Source organism: Gymnogyps californianus, chromosome 4 (assembly GCF_018139145.2).
Source record: "Gymnogyps californianus isolate 813 chromosome 4, ASM1813914v2, whole genome shotgun sequence".
NCBI classification, from domain to species: Eukaryota; Metazoa; Chordata; class Aves; order Accipitriformes; family Cathartidae; genus Gymnogyps; species Gymnogyps californianus.
The window spans coordinates 58,507,088-58,524,017 of NC_059474.1; the positions used below are offsets into that span (position 1 = coordinate 58,507,088).

The 16,930-nt window shown below is 41.2% G+C and overlaps 1 protein-coding gene across 1 annotated transcript; it reads left to right on the forward strand.

Annotated features, from left to right (window-relative positions):
- The first annotated feature begins 1,993 nt into the window (after positions 1–1,993).
- On the forward strand, positions 1,994–15,895 carry LOC127015865 (cytochrome P450 2U1). Its single transcript, XM_050896062.1, has 5 exons — positions 1,994–2,207; positions 7,597–8,229; positions 12,267–12,428; positions 13,428–13,595; positions 14,023–15,895. Exons 1-5 carry the CDS (start codon positions 2,054–2,056, stop codon positions 14,199–14,201), a joined length of 1,296 nt encoding a protein of 431 aa, XP_050752019.1. The 5' UTR covers positions 1,994–2,053; the 3' UTR covers positions 14,202–15,895.
- Positions 15,896–16,930: the final 1,035 nt, after the last annotated feature.

Consider the following 16,930-nt stretch of genomic DNA (forward strand, 5'->3'; position numbering starts at 1 on the left):
TTGAGGAATGGCTCTTCCTTAAGTGCAGAATTAAACGTGGGTGGTTTTTATTACACTGATACTAGGACTGAGGAAGAATGATTTCCAAGGAAAGCATTATAGTGCTAAACCTTGTATATGTAGTTATTTGGGGTATGCAAGATATTAGTGAAGTGCTTGGTTATATTTTGCTGTTAATTTTATGCTTTAAAAAGAGGCTATTTGGTTCTAATTTTAATTGGAAAAAATTACTTTAATGTTGCAACAACTTCTATTACTTTTAAGTAGAAACATCCATTTAATGATACTTCAGAGCAAAGTTTACATTTGATCAGTAAATTCACTTAAAACTATGAAAGTAGTTTCATCTTTATAAAAAATTAATGTGAAACTTAATCTCTGGGCAACCTAGAATTGGCCATATGCCACTGAAACCAGTCTTTCAACTGCATATGGAAGCAAGGAGAGAATTTCTTTATCTAGTGCTATTTCTCAACTTGACTGAGAAGGAAGTGAGGCTAGATACTCTTCTATAAGGAAAACAAGCAAAAACAATAATGTGTTTCAGCTGTGCTTAATAGCTTACCTTATTTTCAGACTGCAGAACTTAAACTTTCCTTGAGACTCAGATTTAAAATGTCTTTGGTTCAGATAAATTTTCACCTGTGTTTTTCTGTATTTTTCTAATAGATGCATATTATTGGTGTACATTGTAATTAACCACTGAATTTCTGCCAAATATGGACAAAAAAGCTGCATTCTGTTCTGCCAATTTAAATCTGTGATCTTAGTTTTTCTACTTTGTTTAATCTATGGCTAGTAAAATATCCATTTGCTGTTTATATTAAAGAGACATTGCATCCAATTGCCTTAATTGCTTGGAGGAAAACTGACCTTGACCATTTGAAGCTTTATGTATTTCTAAAATTCCTGTAACTTCTGTGTAATTGCAATAAAACCTTTTTAATATAGTCCAGCCACTATTTTAAGAGCCACTTGTCACTATCTTTATTGACTGTTCAACTATTGAAGAGAAACCAACACCCTTTTTAATGGGTAGGCACCATTTGTTCTTTGCATTTTTATTTTTTGGGGGTCACTTTAAAGATGGTGTACTTGTGTTTTGCCCGCAGTGCTTTTCTCCTTTAGTGAGGGAGTATCAAGAGTGCTTACTAAAATCACTGATGCTGCAGCAGCAAATGGTTTGGGAGCCCATGCAGTAGCGGTTTTCAACATCTAACTGCCTTTGTAGGGATTAAATTTTAGGTCATTGATCAGCTAATGAATCAGATAATGAAGTCTTTTAAATTTGGACTAAGCCCAAGCATAGAGTCTGCTTTTGACACCCCCCACCCCAAAAAAAAAAAACACCAAAACAGCCAAATAAAAAACAACCCCCTGCAAGAACTAATTTTGCATGTCACCGTGTTTAACAAAGCTTCCCCCTTCGCTCTGCAGCTAAATGTCTGCATTCTCCGGGTGCCCTCCGGCGCGGGGCTGGTGGCGGCCTGTGAAACCCGCCCCGTAAGCTCCGGGCCCCTCTTCTTCCCCGTTACCTCAAGTCGGCCGCGGCGCAGCCACAGCCGTTCGGCCGCCGCTAACGGCCGCGGCGGGAGCGGAGCCCGGCCCCGGGGCGGACCGCTACCCGCCCACACGCCCGGCGGGGACGGGGTCAGAGCGCCGGCAGACCTCGCCTCCTGCGCGCCCCCGCCATCTTGAGCAGCTACATGCTGGCAGGGGGGCGGGGGGAAGAGGAGGGCGGCGGGGCGCGACGCCGCTTGCGGGGATGGCGGCGGCGGAGGGGACGGCTGCTTGGACGTGGCTGCTGCGGGCCCCCACCGCCACCGAGCTGCTGCTGGCGGCTCTGTGCTGGCTGGGCTGCTACTGGCTGCTGCGGCGGCCGCGGGCGCCGCCGGGGCTGCCGCCGGGCCCGGCGCCCTGGCCGCTGGTGGGCAACTTCGCCTTCGCCTTGCTGCCGCCGCCGCTGCTGAGGAGGTGGGCGGTGGAGGTGCGGAGCGGCGGCCGGGGCTCCCCCTTCTTCTCCCCCCACGTCTTCCTCACCGGCCTCAGCAAGATGTACGGCAGTGTATTCCGGCTCTTCGTGGGCAGCCGCCCGTTCATCGTCCTCAACACCTTCGAGGCGGTGCGGGAGGCGCTGGTGCAGAAGGCGGAGGTGTTCAGCGACCGGCCCACCGTCCCCATCGTCCTCATGATCACCCGCAAGAAGGGTAAGCACCCCCGGGGGGCGGCTGCCGGGCCTGGCGGCGCAGCCCTAGCTCCGACGGGGCTGGCAGGCTGCTGGGGTGCCCGGCGGGCGGGAGGCGCCGCCCCGGTGGGTCCCGCTTGGTGAGCCACTGCCGGGGCGATACTTAGCGAGTGTCGAGCGGGAGCTGTTCGGTTTCGTGGCTGCTGTGCCGAAATTTATAGATAACTGTTGTGAACTACAGACTGAACCATCTACTTGCTTTTTGCTCATCGTGTGTGTGCCTTGCCCTGCTGGTGGCAGAAAGCATACAGAGAGAAACTCGCCCTGCCTTTAGGTGAACATGCAGCATCCCTATGAACTTCGCAGTGCTGTGGTGTGCACAACAGACGACGTCACGACGACTGAAATGCCTGATCCCTTTACCTCTGTTTACCGTAAAGGGAATGGTCTTTGTGCCGGGATTCAAGGAACAGCTAGCCTGTCACCTAGGGGCTTTCTGATTTTAACTGTATCAGGAGAAGAAATTTCAAGTACTTTGGCAGCAGTATGAAGTTGTGCGCTTCCCCAGTTCTTGCTAAGGTAACGATGGCTAAGAGCAGGCTTCTGTGGAGTCCCATAGCTGTGCAGTCTGCGCTGCCTGCATGCGAGCTACTGTTGCTGAGATGTTTGCAGGTGCATTATTCTGCTTGTCAAAACTTACTGAGCGTGTTTGGGTTTTTTTGAATAGGTCAATGGAGAGTTTACTAGCTTTCACAAAAAAAGGGCATGGAGAGTGTAAACAAGTGATGGCAATATCGCAGTTGGAATTCCTTCATGTTTAGTCTTTAGGTCCATTACAGATCTCAGTGTTTGTGGAAAACTACCTTTCCTTTTTCAGTTTAGGAGGGGTAGCCCAGGAGGCTTGTTAATGTGCTAACTGTATTGTGAAATGTGTTTATCTTTTTTTTTTTCCGAGGCCAGGGAAATCTATTAGTTAAGTGCCTGAAACTTTTTATGTTCAATTTTTTACTGTACCAGAATTACCCCGGTAAAGATAAGAGGAAAGCAAGGGACCTAGATCGTGTTTATTAAAAAGCAATCGGGTACCATTGCTGTAATTGGTTTAAAGGATAAAAAAATAAATGATTAATGATACTGGCTTAATGATAGTCTGAGACAGATCTTACTGGCATGTAGTTGTTGTTATAGTGCATGAATATTTTTAAGTGCAGTACATCTAGCAAGGACTGGGGGAAGAAAGGGGAAGAGCAGTTAGACATTAGATGAATTTTAGCGGTGCTGTAAAACCGCATGTTCAGGTTCATGGTGGATTTCTTTTTCCTTGAATGCTTTGAATTTTGTATGTTTTTTGTTCTCTGCAGACAGTTCTCTGTTAGACTTTTGAAGACGGTGACACAAGAGTAGCCAGGGCAGTTGATGCATACTGCTTACAAAGAATTCACGTAAATGCCTGAATAAAATCTCTGATAACCAAGTTAGCAGCTTCCATGGGTGGATGCTCCAGGGGAGTTGAAAGTGTCAGTAGCCTGTTGTCCGGAGTGTGCTGCAGCCAAGTGCAGGGACCGCGCCTGCCTGCACCGTGCTGCACTGCAGCAGGGACGTTACGTTGCTTTACATTTAGTTTTCTCTGGAAGGTCACCATAGCTGCGCTCAGGCGCGAGGACTGTTACGTGAGGGTTGCCCAGTTGTCCATAAAACGTACCGAGCTGTTACGTACCACTTATGTTAGCTGGCACAACAAGTTAAATTGCCGCAGATGTGAGAGTATTGTAGAATGAACCGCAGGGGTAGTGTATTTTGAGTACACAAAGGGAAAAGTCAGTGAATACGGGCAGTGTGGGCCTGCCTGGCCCCCGCACAAGGAGGTTCTCCAAAAGCCGCTGGAAGTCACCGCTACTCTTGGTGGGCTGGCTTGGGTTTAGCGGTGGCATGTAGGAGACGACTGAACCTCTGCAATGCTGTGTTTCTGTTACTGGGAAGGCAGTTGCTGCAGAACCGGTGGTGTAAGAGATGAACGATACATGTTTTCTGAAAGCCTTGTGTTTTCTTTGGGTTTTTTAATGCTATGGGTACAATGTAAATCTCTAACCTCAGTTTTCAGATATTGTCCATAAGAGCTCTGGGCTAACAAGTGTTTCTTTTTGTGTGCGGTTCATGGAGGAGGTGGATGTGTTACAACACTCAGACTGGAGGCCTCTTAAGTTTGGTCTGGGAGTCTCCCGCGCTTAGCATCGGGAGTTCATGGGTGAGACTTCGCTATGGATCAGAGCAGCGACAGTTGTGTTCGTATGTACTAGGAAAGGAAATGATAGAAGCAGGATAATTGTGTAACTTCAGATCTACCGCTCAGGGCTTCGGTACTACAATGCTGGGACGCTTTGAGTCAGTAAGCGTCCATTTCAGATTCCTACATCTTCGTTCTGTAAACAAACTACCTGGTGTAAACTTATGGGGCTGTTTTCTTTTAAGCTACATTTTCTGTTGTAATTTTGTCTTTACCCTGAGCTGACCTGCTGGGTATGCTATGGAAGAAAGAAAGACTTATCTCAGCTGTGTGTGGCTCTGTTGTGTATAAGAGGCAAACAAAATTTGTGCCCGGGTGAGAGCAAGTAAAAGTATTGGAAATGGCAAATACAGCATTTCAACAACTTAGTAGCAAAGAAGGGAGGCCTTCTTGGCCAGATGGGAAGTGCAGCAAGAACTTAAGGGAGAAGGTAGAAGTCAATTCTTAATCGAAGGCTTCTGCACATACACCTGCGGGAAGAGAAATACTAGACTGGAGGGAAAAAGTAAGTTTTCGTATTTTTGTTTTAGTAAAGCATTTTTGTATTCTATAGCTATGAGAGGTAGCAAAGACTCAGTCTCTAGAGTGGATGGAGCTTGAGTGGTCGTCTGCCTTTATACTCCTGCCCTGTCCACATCCAGATGTGGACATCGGACAATACAGAAGTTAAATGTTATTAAATGTCATGAATTCTGTGTTTGTCAATGTTCCCAGTATTGCAGCAATGCTAGAGCTAGCAGTGAGAAATTTGGGTGGGGGCAGGTTAGCCTTTGCCAGAACTTGCTTCTCATAAGGATTTGAATTTTTCATGTAAAAAGGGAGAATAAACCAAACTTTCTGGTTTTCTGTGTGTTTGTTGCTTTGTTGGTTGTATTGAAAGGTTTTCATTATCAGTTCATAGAAATTAGTCCTCTGTAATGAGCATGAAGTCCTGGTTATTCTGGGTTCTTGTTGCTTCAGAATTTATTATCATATTTTCTTCAGGTTTTTTTTTTAATTTGTTTGGTTTGTTTGTTGTTGTTTTTTTTAAGAATACAGTTGTCTGTGCTGGGTACATTGACTTTTCATGTCATGAAGAGATTTTCTTTGAAAACAATGAAGTACTATTCCATTATTATTGCCTGGCAGTGGTCCAGTTGGCAGTTTTCTTTCTTCTTTTATCTCTGTTATTCTAACTTTATGCTCTTCTTCCTCCTTAATCTGTCTCCTATGTTATTCTTTCCCAATTTGCAAAGCAATTATTAGTATTCTGCAGTAGTTTGGGATTTTGGGACTTCAGAAGACATCATGTCGTGCAGCCATGCCCTATGCAGGACTGCTGTAGAGGCTCCCTGAGTGCGAGGAGGTTTGTTGTTGGTGTTAGCCTTCCCATGTGGCTAGGAGAGTCTTCTTTACATTCAAGACAATTGGTCTGTTTTCTTTTATGAAGGTATTTGGATCCTGAAATTAATTTTCCTAGTAACAGAAAGGGGAAGATATTGTGGATGTATAGTCTGTTTTGGAGATACTTGGTGTGGGATAGGAATAGTGATACTGTTTTTTCCAAGAAATCCATATTTCTTCCCCACCCCAGCCACAAACCCTGAAAACCCAAGTTGGTTCTTGGCCAAATTCAGCCCCAAATAAGCCTGTTTTTTCACCTACCCTACTTGAGGACACCAGTGCTACCAGGAAACATTAGTTGAGAAAGGGAATCTGAAAAGTTTTTGGTTCTGTTTTTAAAGTGCCAGGGAACACACATTTGAATAGATTTCCTAAGGAATGTCTTCATGTAGAGAAGATGAAGTTCAGCTGATTCTCAGCTTGTTCTCTTCATAGTGTTCTGCTTATTTTGTTTAGGGCTTTTGAAACTAGGTCATGTGTTTGTATTCTTTGGTCTGTTGTTACTACTATGAGTAGATAATGTAATCAGAAAATCTGGCTAGAAAGATTACCAGCTTTATGTTACACTGAACTATTTATACCTTTGGGATTGCAGACCCTTCTGAGTACAGTTATCTCGTTTACACATCTACAGGTTTCTGCTTCTAGCTATAGATTTCTTATTTATTCTCCTTTTTGCATTAGGGGCTATGAACATTAAGTTGTAATAGAAATGTAGGTAATGTTAAGTATTGAAACATGGTGCATCTTTCTATTGCTAATTTCTTATGGCCATGTCTCTTTCTTTTAAATTTAACATTAAGATTTGCAGTTGACAGAAGAATTGATGTTGCTTTTATAAAGTAACTTTTTATTTCCAGAAAAAAGCAGACGTGGTGTCACTTTACTAGAAGAACAAAAGAAGAACTAGCCAGTGTTTTGATGACTTTAAACTTTCTCAATTAACCATGGAGTACATAAGGCTGTGTATTTTGTTACTCTGCGATATCTTTGGTGTGGTCTGTTAATTCAACAAAAGACATGTTTCTGTTTGTAAGTGAGCAATATTTATATTTGAAGTTAAGGGATTTAATTTAAATGGTGTTTCATAACGACACAATCATGCAGAACACTGCCTAGAGGCATCAAAACTGTTGAGATGCAAATCAAGCAGGTTGTTGCCAAGTGGCTCTCAACCTGTCTTCACCTTCCAAGTTGGTTTGCAGCATGCGTATCCTGTATTTTGATTATAAGTTAAAGAAAAACCTTGCTTGTAATAGAAATATGTACACACGCAAACAGTATTGAGAAGTTTGTATCACATGAAGGGGAAAAGAAATGCAAACCGGTTTGTGTTTTAATATCTTCTGTTCTGCCTAGCTGAAAGAATTCATGTCTCAGGACATTGAGGGGAAAAGGCTATAGCTAACGTATGTCCCAGAGTAACAGTTCCTGCAAAATTGTTATCATTTGTAATAAAGCATCTACAGTATCTTTTCTCCATCTATTAGTCTCTTGCAAAGGCTAATAAAACCTATTGATGTAACTGTTACATTCATTTCACTGACTGGGAAAAGGAGGGACAGGATTTCCCAAAGCTATTATAAAGAACCTTGTGTTGTTTCTTTAGCTCCTAGCCCAGTGCTTGGGATAGATTTGCTATGTATTGTTTCCCTCTCTTCTGGCTCTTGGGTTGCAGGCCTGTCTAATTATTTCTTCTTGAAAATAGAGCATTTTGGTTTCAGACTCTCCCTTTCTCTTCCAGGTGTTATTTTTGCACCGTACGGCCCTGTCTGGAAGCAACAGAGGAAATTCTCTCTCTCAACACTGCGTCATTTTGGAGTAGGAAGACACAGCTTAGAGCCTAAAATCATTGAGGAGCTGAAGTTTATAAAGGAGGAAATGCTGAAGCATGGAAAGGATTCATTTAATCCCTTTCCAATCATTCGCAACGCAGTGTCCAATGTTATCTGTTCCATGGCCTTTGGCAGACGTTTTAACTACGAAGATGTTGAGTTCAAGACGATGCTGAAGAACATGGCCCGTGCACTAGAGCTAAGCGTGAACAGCTATATGATCCTGGTCAATATCTGCCCTTGGCTGTACTACCTTCCCTTTGGGCCTTTCCGGGAACTTAGGAAAACAGAATTAGATATTACTGCTTTTCTAAAGAAAATAATTGCACAGCACAGGGATACCCTGGATGCAGCAAATCCCAGGGACTTCATTGATATGTACTTCATCCATGCAGAAGAAGAAAAGAACAACAAGGAGAGCAGTTTTAATGAAGACTACCTATTTTTTATCATTGGTGACCTCTTCATCGCAGGCACAGACACTACTTCCAACACATTACTGTGGTGCCTGCTCTACATGTCTCTCTACCCAGAAGTACAAGGTAAGACTATTTTTAATCTAAGTGTTTTATTCCAGACTGTAAAGCTCTAGATGGATATTCGGAAACAGAAGCAAAGAGCGACAGTAGAGAGGTCATTTGGAGTGCAAATAGTACATGTGTATGTGTAATTTGAAAGGTTGATATGTAATCAGACATCTTCTATCCTGCTCTGCTATGATGATCTCTAGGTTAGTGCTACATATTAACTATCTAAATGGCCCTTTAGTCTGCATTTCTTCTGTTTTGGGACAACTTTATCTTTCCCAAGCAATTCCAGGGAACCTTAGCATGTTTCAAAAGCTTTGACAATTGTGGCATTCCAGGCCTATAGTAGTGATATAAGATATGTGAGATACATAGTGGTAAGGTCTGCTTTTATGCCTCCCTGAGCAGGGAGGTTCTTGAGCCTAGCAGCAGAGTCTGGGGAAGTGAAACACTACCCACTGTAGAGGAAGATCAAATTAGAGACAGCTTAAGCAAATTGGACTTACACAAGTCCACAGCGCCAGCTGGTCAATGTCACTGCAAGGCCTCTCCCCATCAGTCTTGAACGGTCATGGCAGTTGGGTAGGTTGCTCATGATGGGGGTGGGGGAGAGACACGTGGAGCACGTGGCCCCAAAGGAGAGGCAGAAGGAACTGGACTTGTTCAGTGTTAGGGAAAGATGACTGAGGGGAGACCTTAAGCTGTCTACAACTACCTGATCGGAAGGTGCTAAGAAGATGGAGGCAGTCTCCTCTGAGATGTGCAGTGGAGGGAGGAGAGGCAGCAGAGACAGTCTACAACAAGACAATTCTGATCAGATACTAGGAAAAAAAATTGCCCTATGAAGATAGCAAGGAGTGCAACAGATTGCCCTGAGAGTTAACAGAATCTCTGACTTTGGAAGTATTCAAAACTCAGTGGGGTATGGCCCTGAGTAGTCTGATCTAACTTGGAAGATGACTTTGCTTTGAGTAAGGGTTTAGATCAGATGACCTCTGGGGATTTCTTACAGCCCAAATTATTTGATGGTGGTATGATCTGGTTACTGTTTGTGACAGAGTTCTAGAAAATGACTTGTAGATTTTTGTGGATATAGAAAATACCAGTGGTGTTGGAGAGGTTACAATATTAAAATAGTACTTGCTAGAGTTGTATTTCAGGACTTCTTAGGATAAATTTCCATCACCAATGACTTAAAATTAATTTTGGTTAAATATTTTTCTATACCGAGTCTTGTTACAGTACATGTGGCTGCAAAGCCAGCATTTTCTTTAGCACTATTTAGCAAATTTAGATGGTTGAATTTAAGAAAAATAAAGCAATTGATTTATTAATTCATTAGCAGCTTCTCCTAAAGTCCTATGTAGCAACTGATTTCTGCTAGAAAGATTGTCGGGTATATGCAGGCTGGAAACCTTGGCAGGATGGACAGATTCTGCTTAGGTAATTCTACTTCAGTTTATAGTAGTGAAACAGTTCCCCAAGAGACCACTGCTTTGCCCAGACTTCTTGCTAACCTGGAGTGAAGAAAGGTAAACCTCAAGTTATCTAAGAACAATATAAACCTGGAACACTTTTATCAAGTATTTGAGATTTTGAGGTTTTCATGTGCTGCAGCTGCTTTGCAAATAAGCAAATAGATACTTGTTGACAGCACCTATCTGTCTGGAATAATCTCTTTAAATAGGTCAAGATCATAGTTTATTGCACAAAGTCAACCAAATTGTTGAGCAAAGATTGCAAAATAGGACATCATTTCAGTATATGGGAGAGAAAGTCCATCGGGGACAAATGTAAAATAAAATTTTATTGCATAGGCTTATTCTTCTATTTTTAATGGTTGTATGTTATCACTGCTTGACTTGATATGCAGTTACATGAATTAGATATGTTCAAAATTACACAAATGAGATCTAGAAGAGTTTTGTGTTTAGGTTTTTTTAACCCCTTTCCTTACTGCCTGGTACTGTACATGTATGAGCTAGTCAGTTTTCTCTCTTCTGCTGATCTCTTAACAGTTTTATTGCCTCCCTCTGATTTCCCCTTTCCTTATGTTGTGGCTGTTGTCAAACAATATAAACAAGCTCAGTAGTCTAGAGTGTATCACATAGCTATGTAGTGTGATTCTCTTACTTCTAGTATCCTGTTCCTTATGTATCCTGATTGCCTGGAACTCATGTATGGGCCTCTTTTTTTTTTTTTTCCTGGTACTATGTTTCTCTTATCCCCTAAAGGAAATACCTGAATTGCATAACTTTTAGCAGTAGCAAATGTTGCAGATATGGAAAAGCAAATGAAGGGCTATCAGGGGAAAAAATCAGAAAGAATGTATTTGTCTGCGGAAGCCAGTTTTGCTTTTTACATGGAAGAAGAGAAGGATGGATGTGCGTGTGTATGTGCGTGCGTGCATATAGGGAGGCAGTGGGGAGTATTTGGTTCGGTCTGTTCCCTGACTTGGTTTTGGTCCTTAACTTCTGAAGATCTGTGAGATTTTTAAATACATGGAATGTAGTGGAGCAGTTCAAATAACATGCTGTTAGCGGAGAACTCTTGAAGTCTATGTTTTTGCAGTTGGTAATGTGAGCAGCGGTTTGGCTGCTTTCTGTATAGTTCCACATATCTTTACAAACTCCGAAGAAACGTTCAGGATAAAATGCTGGTGTGACATTTGGCATGAGACAGTCTCCTTAATTTTTATTTTTTTTTAATATTGAAAACTTTACTTGTTTAAATTACTGTGAACGTGCATACCTGAATACAGGGCTATAATGTGTCATTAAAAAAAGTAGCAAAACCCCACAAAGCAGGTACTCGAGAGCCACACCATTAGCAAATCTCTTGCTGTCGAGGTATTTTTTACTGTGTTCTTCATATGAGAACTTGTTTTCCTAGCAAACCCAGTAGGTGGCAGCAGCTGTTTGTTGAACACAGTTCGTACGGTATTTCTGGATGCTTCTTTGAAAACAGAGAAACTTTTGCATCGAGCTTTTATTTAATCTTGAATCAGTGCTAAGGAGAGAAAAAAGCAAAAACTCGGAGTATCAGCAGCCTGGATTCTGAATCTTGGAAAAGGCAAGCAGGACACCCACAAAATACTCAGGATATCAAGGGTAAAAAATGAAAACTGACTTTTATTATTTTTGATTAAAGGTTAATTTTGAGGTCTCCTCTTTCAAGATTGTCTTTTGCTGTGTAGCCAGATTCCAAGTTACCCGGAAGAAAAGGCGCATCGTCTTGTACATGGGTGAAGCAAATCTTGCATCTTGGAAACTTCTATGAAGAGGATTACTTTTATGCTGAGCCTTTAGTGAGATGAAAGGGGCAAACAAATATTTGGAAACTTCGTGCCTCACATGAATGAGAGGGGAGATATGCTCGTTAACGTCTGTTTTTCCTTTGCAGAAGGGCTGTGTGGGGGAAGGAGCATCATCTGCTGCCTTTTGCGGGAACTGGGAAATAGCTGAGTTTAGGTTCTGTGAATAGAAAGTAGGAAACAGCAAGAACAAGATAAATAGCTTCAACGCTTGAGTAACGGCACCAGAATTCCTGCTTCAGAATGAAGTATCTAAAGCAGCTGTGTGAAAAGCTTTCCCATCTCTTCACCACCTTTCCCAGTTCTGAGAACTGGATCTCCCCAGGGACAGAGGCCAGCTGAGGCACTCACTGCATGCAGTCTCTTATTGTTCATTTTTTTTAATGCAGGCCAGAAGCTTGATGTTTTCACCATTCAAATTACTGTAAACTCTTAAACTAAGATTATGAATACATTTGGAACTGGAACAGAACTTTTGTTGTACTTTTCCAGTACGGAAGTGCTAGGAATGTCTGTCATCTCAGTAGCTTTACTCTTGACAGTTGTCAAGATCGCGCTTGGTTGTTTTGTTCTGAGTCCATTCTTAAGGCTTATGTTGGTGTAGTTATTTCAGCTAGGGATCACATTTTGACAAATCTATGTAAACAATGAAGCATAGGCAAATGAAATTGAGATGATGTCTTCTCACACATTGTGCATCTTTTTTTATTTTTTTATTTTTCTCGCTCCCTTTGAATAGAAAAGGTTCATGCAGAAATTGAAGCAGTTCTAGGACGTGACAAAGTTCCCTCTCTTACCCACAAGGCTCAAATGCCCTTCACAGAGGCAACCATTATGGAAGTGCAGAGGATGACTGCTGTTGTTCCCCTTTCTATTCCTCGAATGGCCTCAGAAACTGCTGGTAAGCATTTGTAGAGACTTGTTAATACAGCATTTCTTTTGTGGATGAAGATCTGATGGGACATCTAGTGAGAATTTACAAAGACCTCATTTATGTATGAGACATGTAACCCAAGTATGTAAAATGTCATTTATAGAGAGTAGGTGGGCTTGAGATACTCCTCTATTTAAGCAGTATGTCTGACCTAACATCCAGAAGTTTTCTAATTTAGAGCAATTTCTTTTCCGGGGGTCAGCTTGTGTTGACTGATGTGCTTAGTGGCAGTTGGCAGCTGAGACTCCACCTTTGTACCTGAAACAGCAGAGTTGTTTTTGGCCATCTGACGCAGAGGTCTGAAAACATCAATTCGGAGCAATTGGTTTGCTAAAGCTTGAAAGGCTTATAGCATTGAGTTCTGCATCTACAGAAAACAATAATAAATATCCTTTTCCAAGTCATCTTGTTGGCTATATGTTTTCATACATAGCTGAACACTGGCTGAAGTGAGTGAGAGGTAGCAATACTTGGCTTTCAAACCCAGTACTGAATTGATCTGCTTTTTTAAATGTTTTGGCTTGCAGGACAGTGAGGTGCAACAAGCTGAAATGAGACTAGTCACTTCAAAACCCTTTTGTGATAACAGTTCAAAACCCATCCCTCTTCCTTACCTCCACCTTCACTGTGGCGATGCTCTGGGACAGCACAGGAACAGGAGGAAACTGGGTCACAGCACTTCCATGCAGCAGAGTGCATTTCTAACAATTGCTGCTGCCTTTTCCCTGCACAGAGCTGTTGGTGTAACTTGATGTCTTTCCAGCTGCTCTGGCCTGTGTGATTCTGACCCAGGCAGGCTAGCAGAGATCACCTTTGCCTTAAGCTCCTGCTACGTTTGCAGCCCACAGCTAGGGTTCTGTATCATTTTTTGTGGCATCTTCTAGTCATCTTTTTAATAAGTCTAAGTCTTCCATGTTTACTTCTAGCAACTTGTCAGATTCTCTGTCTCTGTGCTTTTGTTTAAAGTGCTGCAGGGATATACTATTCCTAAGGGCAGTGTGATTGTGCCCAACTTGTGGTCAGTACACAGAGATCCTAACATTTGGGAGAAACCAGATGAATTTCAACCGTCAAGATTTCTGGATGAAAATGGCCAGCTAATTAAGAAAGAGGCATTCATTCCTTTTGGAATGGGTAAGATATCCACATGCAGTCAGTAGCTGGTTGGGGGTGGTGGCGGTGTTTCAAGTGCAGGGCCTTGGAGACATGAGATGTGAAAGTTGCACATAGGACCAACTGCAGAACTTGTTTTATTGTTACAGTTGGTGGCTTGCAAAATGGGTTGGGTTCCTAAAAGCTCCAGTTGCCAGGCAGAAATGAGAAATGATGAATTGTTCTTTGATAATTCTTTTGCTATGGATGTAAATGCTGTTAATATGAAGCAGTACAACTGAACAAGGCTTAGACTCAAATACAGGAGACCAAAGCTTCAGAGTTCACAGGTTAATAGTAGCTTGAGCCTTTCTGTGTTTGGACTATGCTAGCATAGGAATTGCATGTGTGTTAACAAATGGATCAACAGTATAAAAACAGTAATATGTCTCTTCTAACTGTTCTTTAGGTAAACGTGTGTGCATGGGAGAGCAGTTGGCAAAAATGGAGCTATTCTTAATTTTTGCAAGTCTAATGCAAAGTTTTACCTTTTTGTATCCTGAAAATGCTGCAAAACCATCTCTGGAGGGAAGGTTTGGTCTAACTTTAGCTCCATGTCCATTCAATATAATAGCTTTGAAGAAATGATATAACATCAAAAAAGATTAAACAAAGAAATTCTACACTTTTAAAATCCAGCTTTATTTTGTTTCCAGCTTATTTTGTTACTTTGTTTCCAGAAAAAACACCAACTGCATAGGCTTTCCTAGTCAGTGAGAATGATCCATTTACACTTCTGGAAAGAGAAGATTTTTTTTTTTTGTCAGCTGTTGCATTCCACAAATGAACTGACAGCATAGTTCGCAATTTGATATTAAAACTTGCTGGGCTTAACCCCTCTGTCTATAAGCTATTACTGTCAGTTTGTGAAATATTAATTATGGGAGAATGGTCCAAAACATCTGTTAATGCTTTAGCAAAGAGTAATTGTTATTTTGGTAAAAGCAGTATGTAAACATTTAATTTACCAAATAAGTGAAGGACATCATCTAATAGCAAAAAGATTAATGAGTGAGAGGGTATTAGCGTTTTCTGTGTAAAGAAACATTATAACTGAGCCTAAATAATGACAAATACTTTTTGGAAATGACTAAATGACACTTCTTTTAACCTTGGAGGATTCTTTTTGCAAGTAACTCATAGGTGTAGACTGGATCGAATCAGCCTGGATTCCTCGATCTAAACGTTCTTGACTGTCAGGGCTCACTATAAAAAAGCAGGTACCGATTCTGAAAACCCAGGCTTGGTGGCCAAATGAATCCTTGAATATACCATGTTCTTAACATGAAAGGAGTGTGCAGCGTCTGGATACAGATGTTTTATCTCAGAATATAAATGAGAGCAGATTTCTCTAACAAAAAACAGAAGTCTGTTCTCTCTGGTGCCAAGCAGATATTCAAGACGACATCTGTGCTGCCACTTGGCATTCGCTGTTTTCCCCACATCAGCAGTGGCTGCAGTCTGGACGAGACCAACAGCCCGCTCATTGGGGAAAACTCTACGTGCATAATCCTGAAGTTGGGGCTTGCACTCAGATTTTTTCATTTACAGGCAGTGTGGACAGTACTGCCACAACCTGTTTGGCTTTGGGAACTGGAGTCTTACTTCAAATACGGCACTACAGATGTAGGTCTTATACATTTAGGCATGGAACATGAGGAATATGACAAACTTGAGGTTTGAGTATAAAGGCTTTCTCTTTGTTGTCTTCCATATGGAGTAAAAAGATCTGTAGTTCATACAATATTAGTGTATCAGTACCTTACTCTTTTCACATGCAAAATTTTAGTGCTGTTTACCATTATCAAACCAATTGCCAGGGAAACCTGTTGTTAGGTGTTTCGGAAGGAGGCACTCAATCTTGTCTTTTATTTGAAAGATCGCCTAAACATCGAAAGCGATCTTTTGGGGGACATGTAACAACCTTTAAATAATTGTTCTTAATCATCCTTAAATCTCTTTATACACCTTTTGATCTAGCAGAATTTCATATCACATGAAATAACTACATGTGTACTCTTTTAAGGAAATATTCCCCCCCCTCCATTGGAGATGTAGAGAATACTAGCAGTCCTCTTAATGTCAAGTTTACAAGACTAGAATGTGCAATTGATTGTAAAGTGGAATTGGGTATTCCATAGCAGAAACTAAACCTAAATTGTAAAAGAAGAGTCAACTCTTCAGCTTTAAATTAACCTCTGTTTTTGTCACTTTTTAACTTGAAGTTTTAAAAGCCAGGTAGTGCCTAGCAAAGACTGTAAGATAGTTATTTTGGATTTAAATTAAGGTTTTCTGTTATGTGTTTTGAGTAACAGAGTGCCTTAATTTCTGAGTGATGTATTTGGTTGGTCAGGTACTCCACTGTTTGTGTGAGAATTTCCAGTTCTTATATAGGCTAACTTTTGACTGTATAGGTTAGCCCATGTTTGTGTTAAATTTTTTCTTTGTATGAAATTTTTGAAAGCCCCATAGCACAACAAAAAGTTGAGTTTGGTACCAATGCTAGTAAACTTGCACTAAAAGCTGACAGTATTGGAGTAATAAGCACTTATTTCTTTAAGTTTGTATTTTCCAGTGAATAAATAGATTCTGTACAGTAGGGATTTTTGTCTGGAAATCCTTAAAATGGTATATGCTTAATTGCGAAGCTAAAGTTAAGTTCTGATAATATTTATCTTTCTGTTGAAATGCCTCTTTAAGCAACATAATGATGTTGGTGTGCAACTGATCACTTATATAAAATACCTGTCCTTTTAATCAATAAGGACACATTTGAAAAGCACTTTAGTGGTTTTTTTTACAGATTCCAAAGAAGAGACAATTCGCATAATCCTAGTATGTGGAATTGTACATATTTGTGCTCGTTTTGCCTGCTGAGTTTAGTTTAAAATGTCACCTTTGAAAACTATCCTTCGAAAATTGTCCTTCTACAAATAGTACTTTGAGAATGCGGCTTTTGGTGATACCTATAATCAAATGCTGCATAGTGCGACAAGCTAAAAATACTGATGTGAAGGTGCAACCATGTCAATGTCTGCCAGAATGCAAGACGCTGTTGGAAACGACAATAAAGACCTGCCTTTCATGCCTTCCAGATGCACTGAAATTTTCACAGGATGCCATGAAAGTAGCTAAACAATAGCATAAAAGCAACAAAATGTTTGTGGTTTTAAAAGTGTGTTGCCGTCTTTGGTAAACTGTAAGTAAAGTGGTAGCAGATTTGGTTTGTGTTTGTGGATGTATCCTTCCCCTCCCTTTTTTTAACAGAGGAAGCATCTCAAATGCCTTATTGAAAAATGTATATTTATATAAGTGGA

Bases quoted from the DNA above. Each gene is read 5' to 3' on its own strand.
- LOC127015865 (XM_050896062.1), top strand. From the start codon at position 2,054: ATGTACGGCAGTGTATTCCGGCTCTTCGTGGGCAGCCGCCCGTTCATC. The intron at 8,230-12,266 runs GTAAGACTATTT...CCCTTTGAATAG, and splicing joins TCTCTACCCAGAAGTACAAG to AAAAGGTTCATGCAGAAATT. The intron at 13,596-14,022 runs GTAAGATATCCA...ACTGTTCTTTAG, and splicing joins ATTCATTCCTTTTGGAATGG to GTAAACGTGTGTGCATGGGA.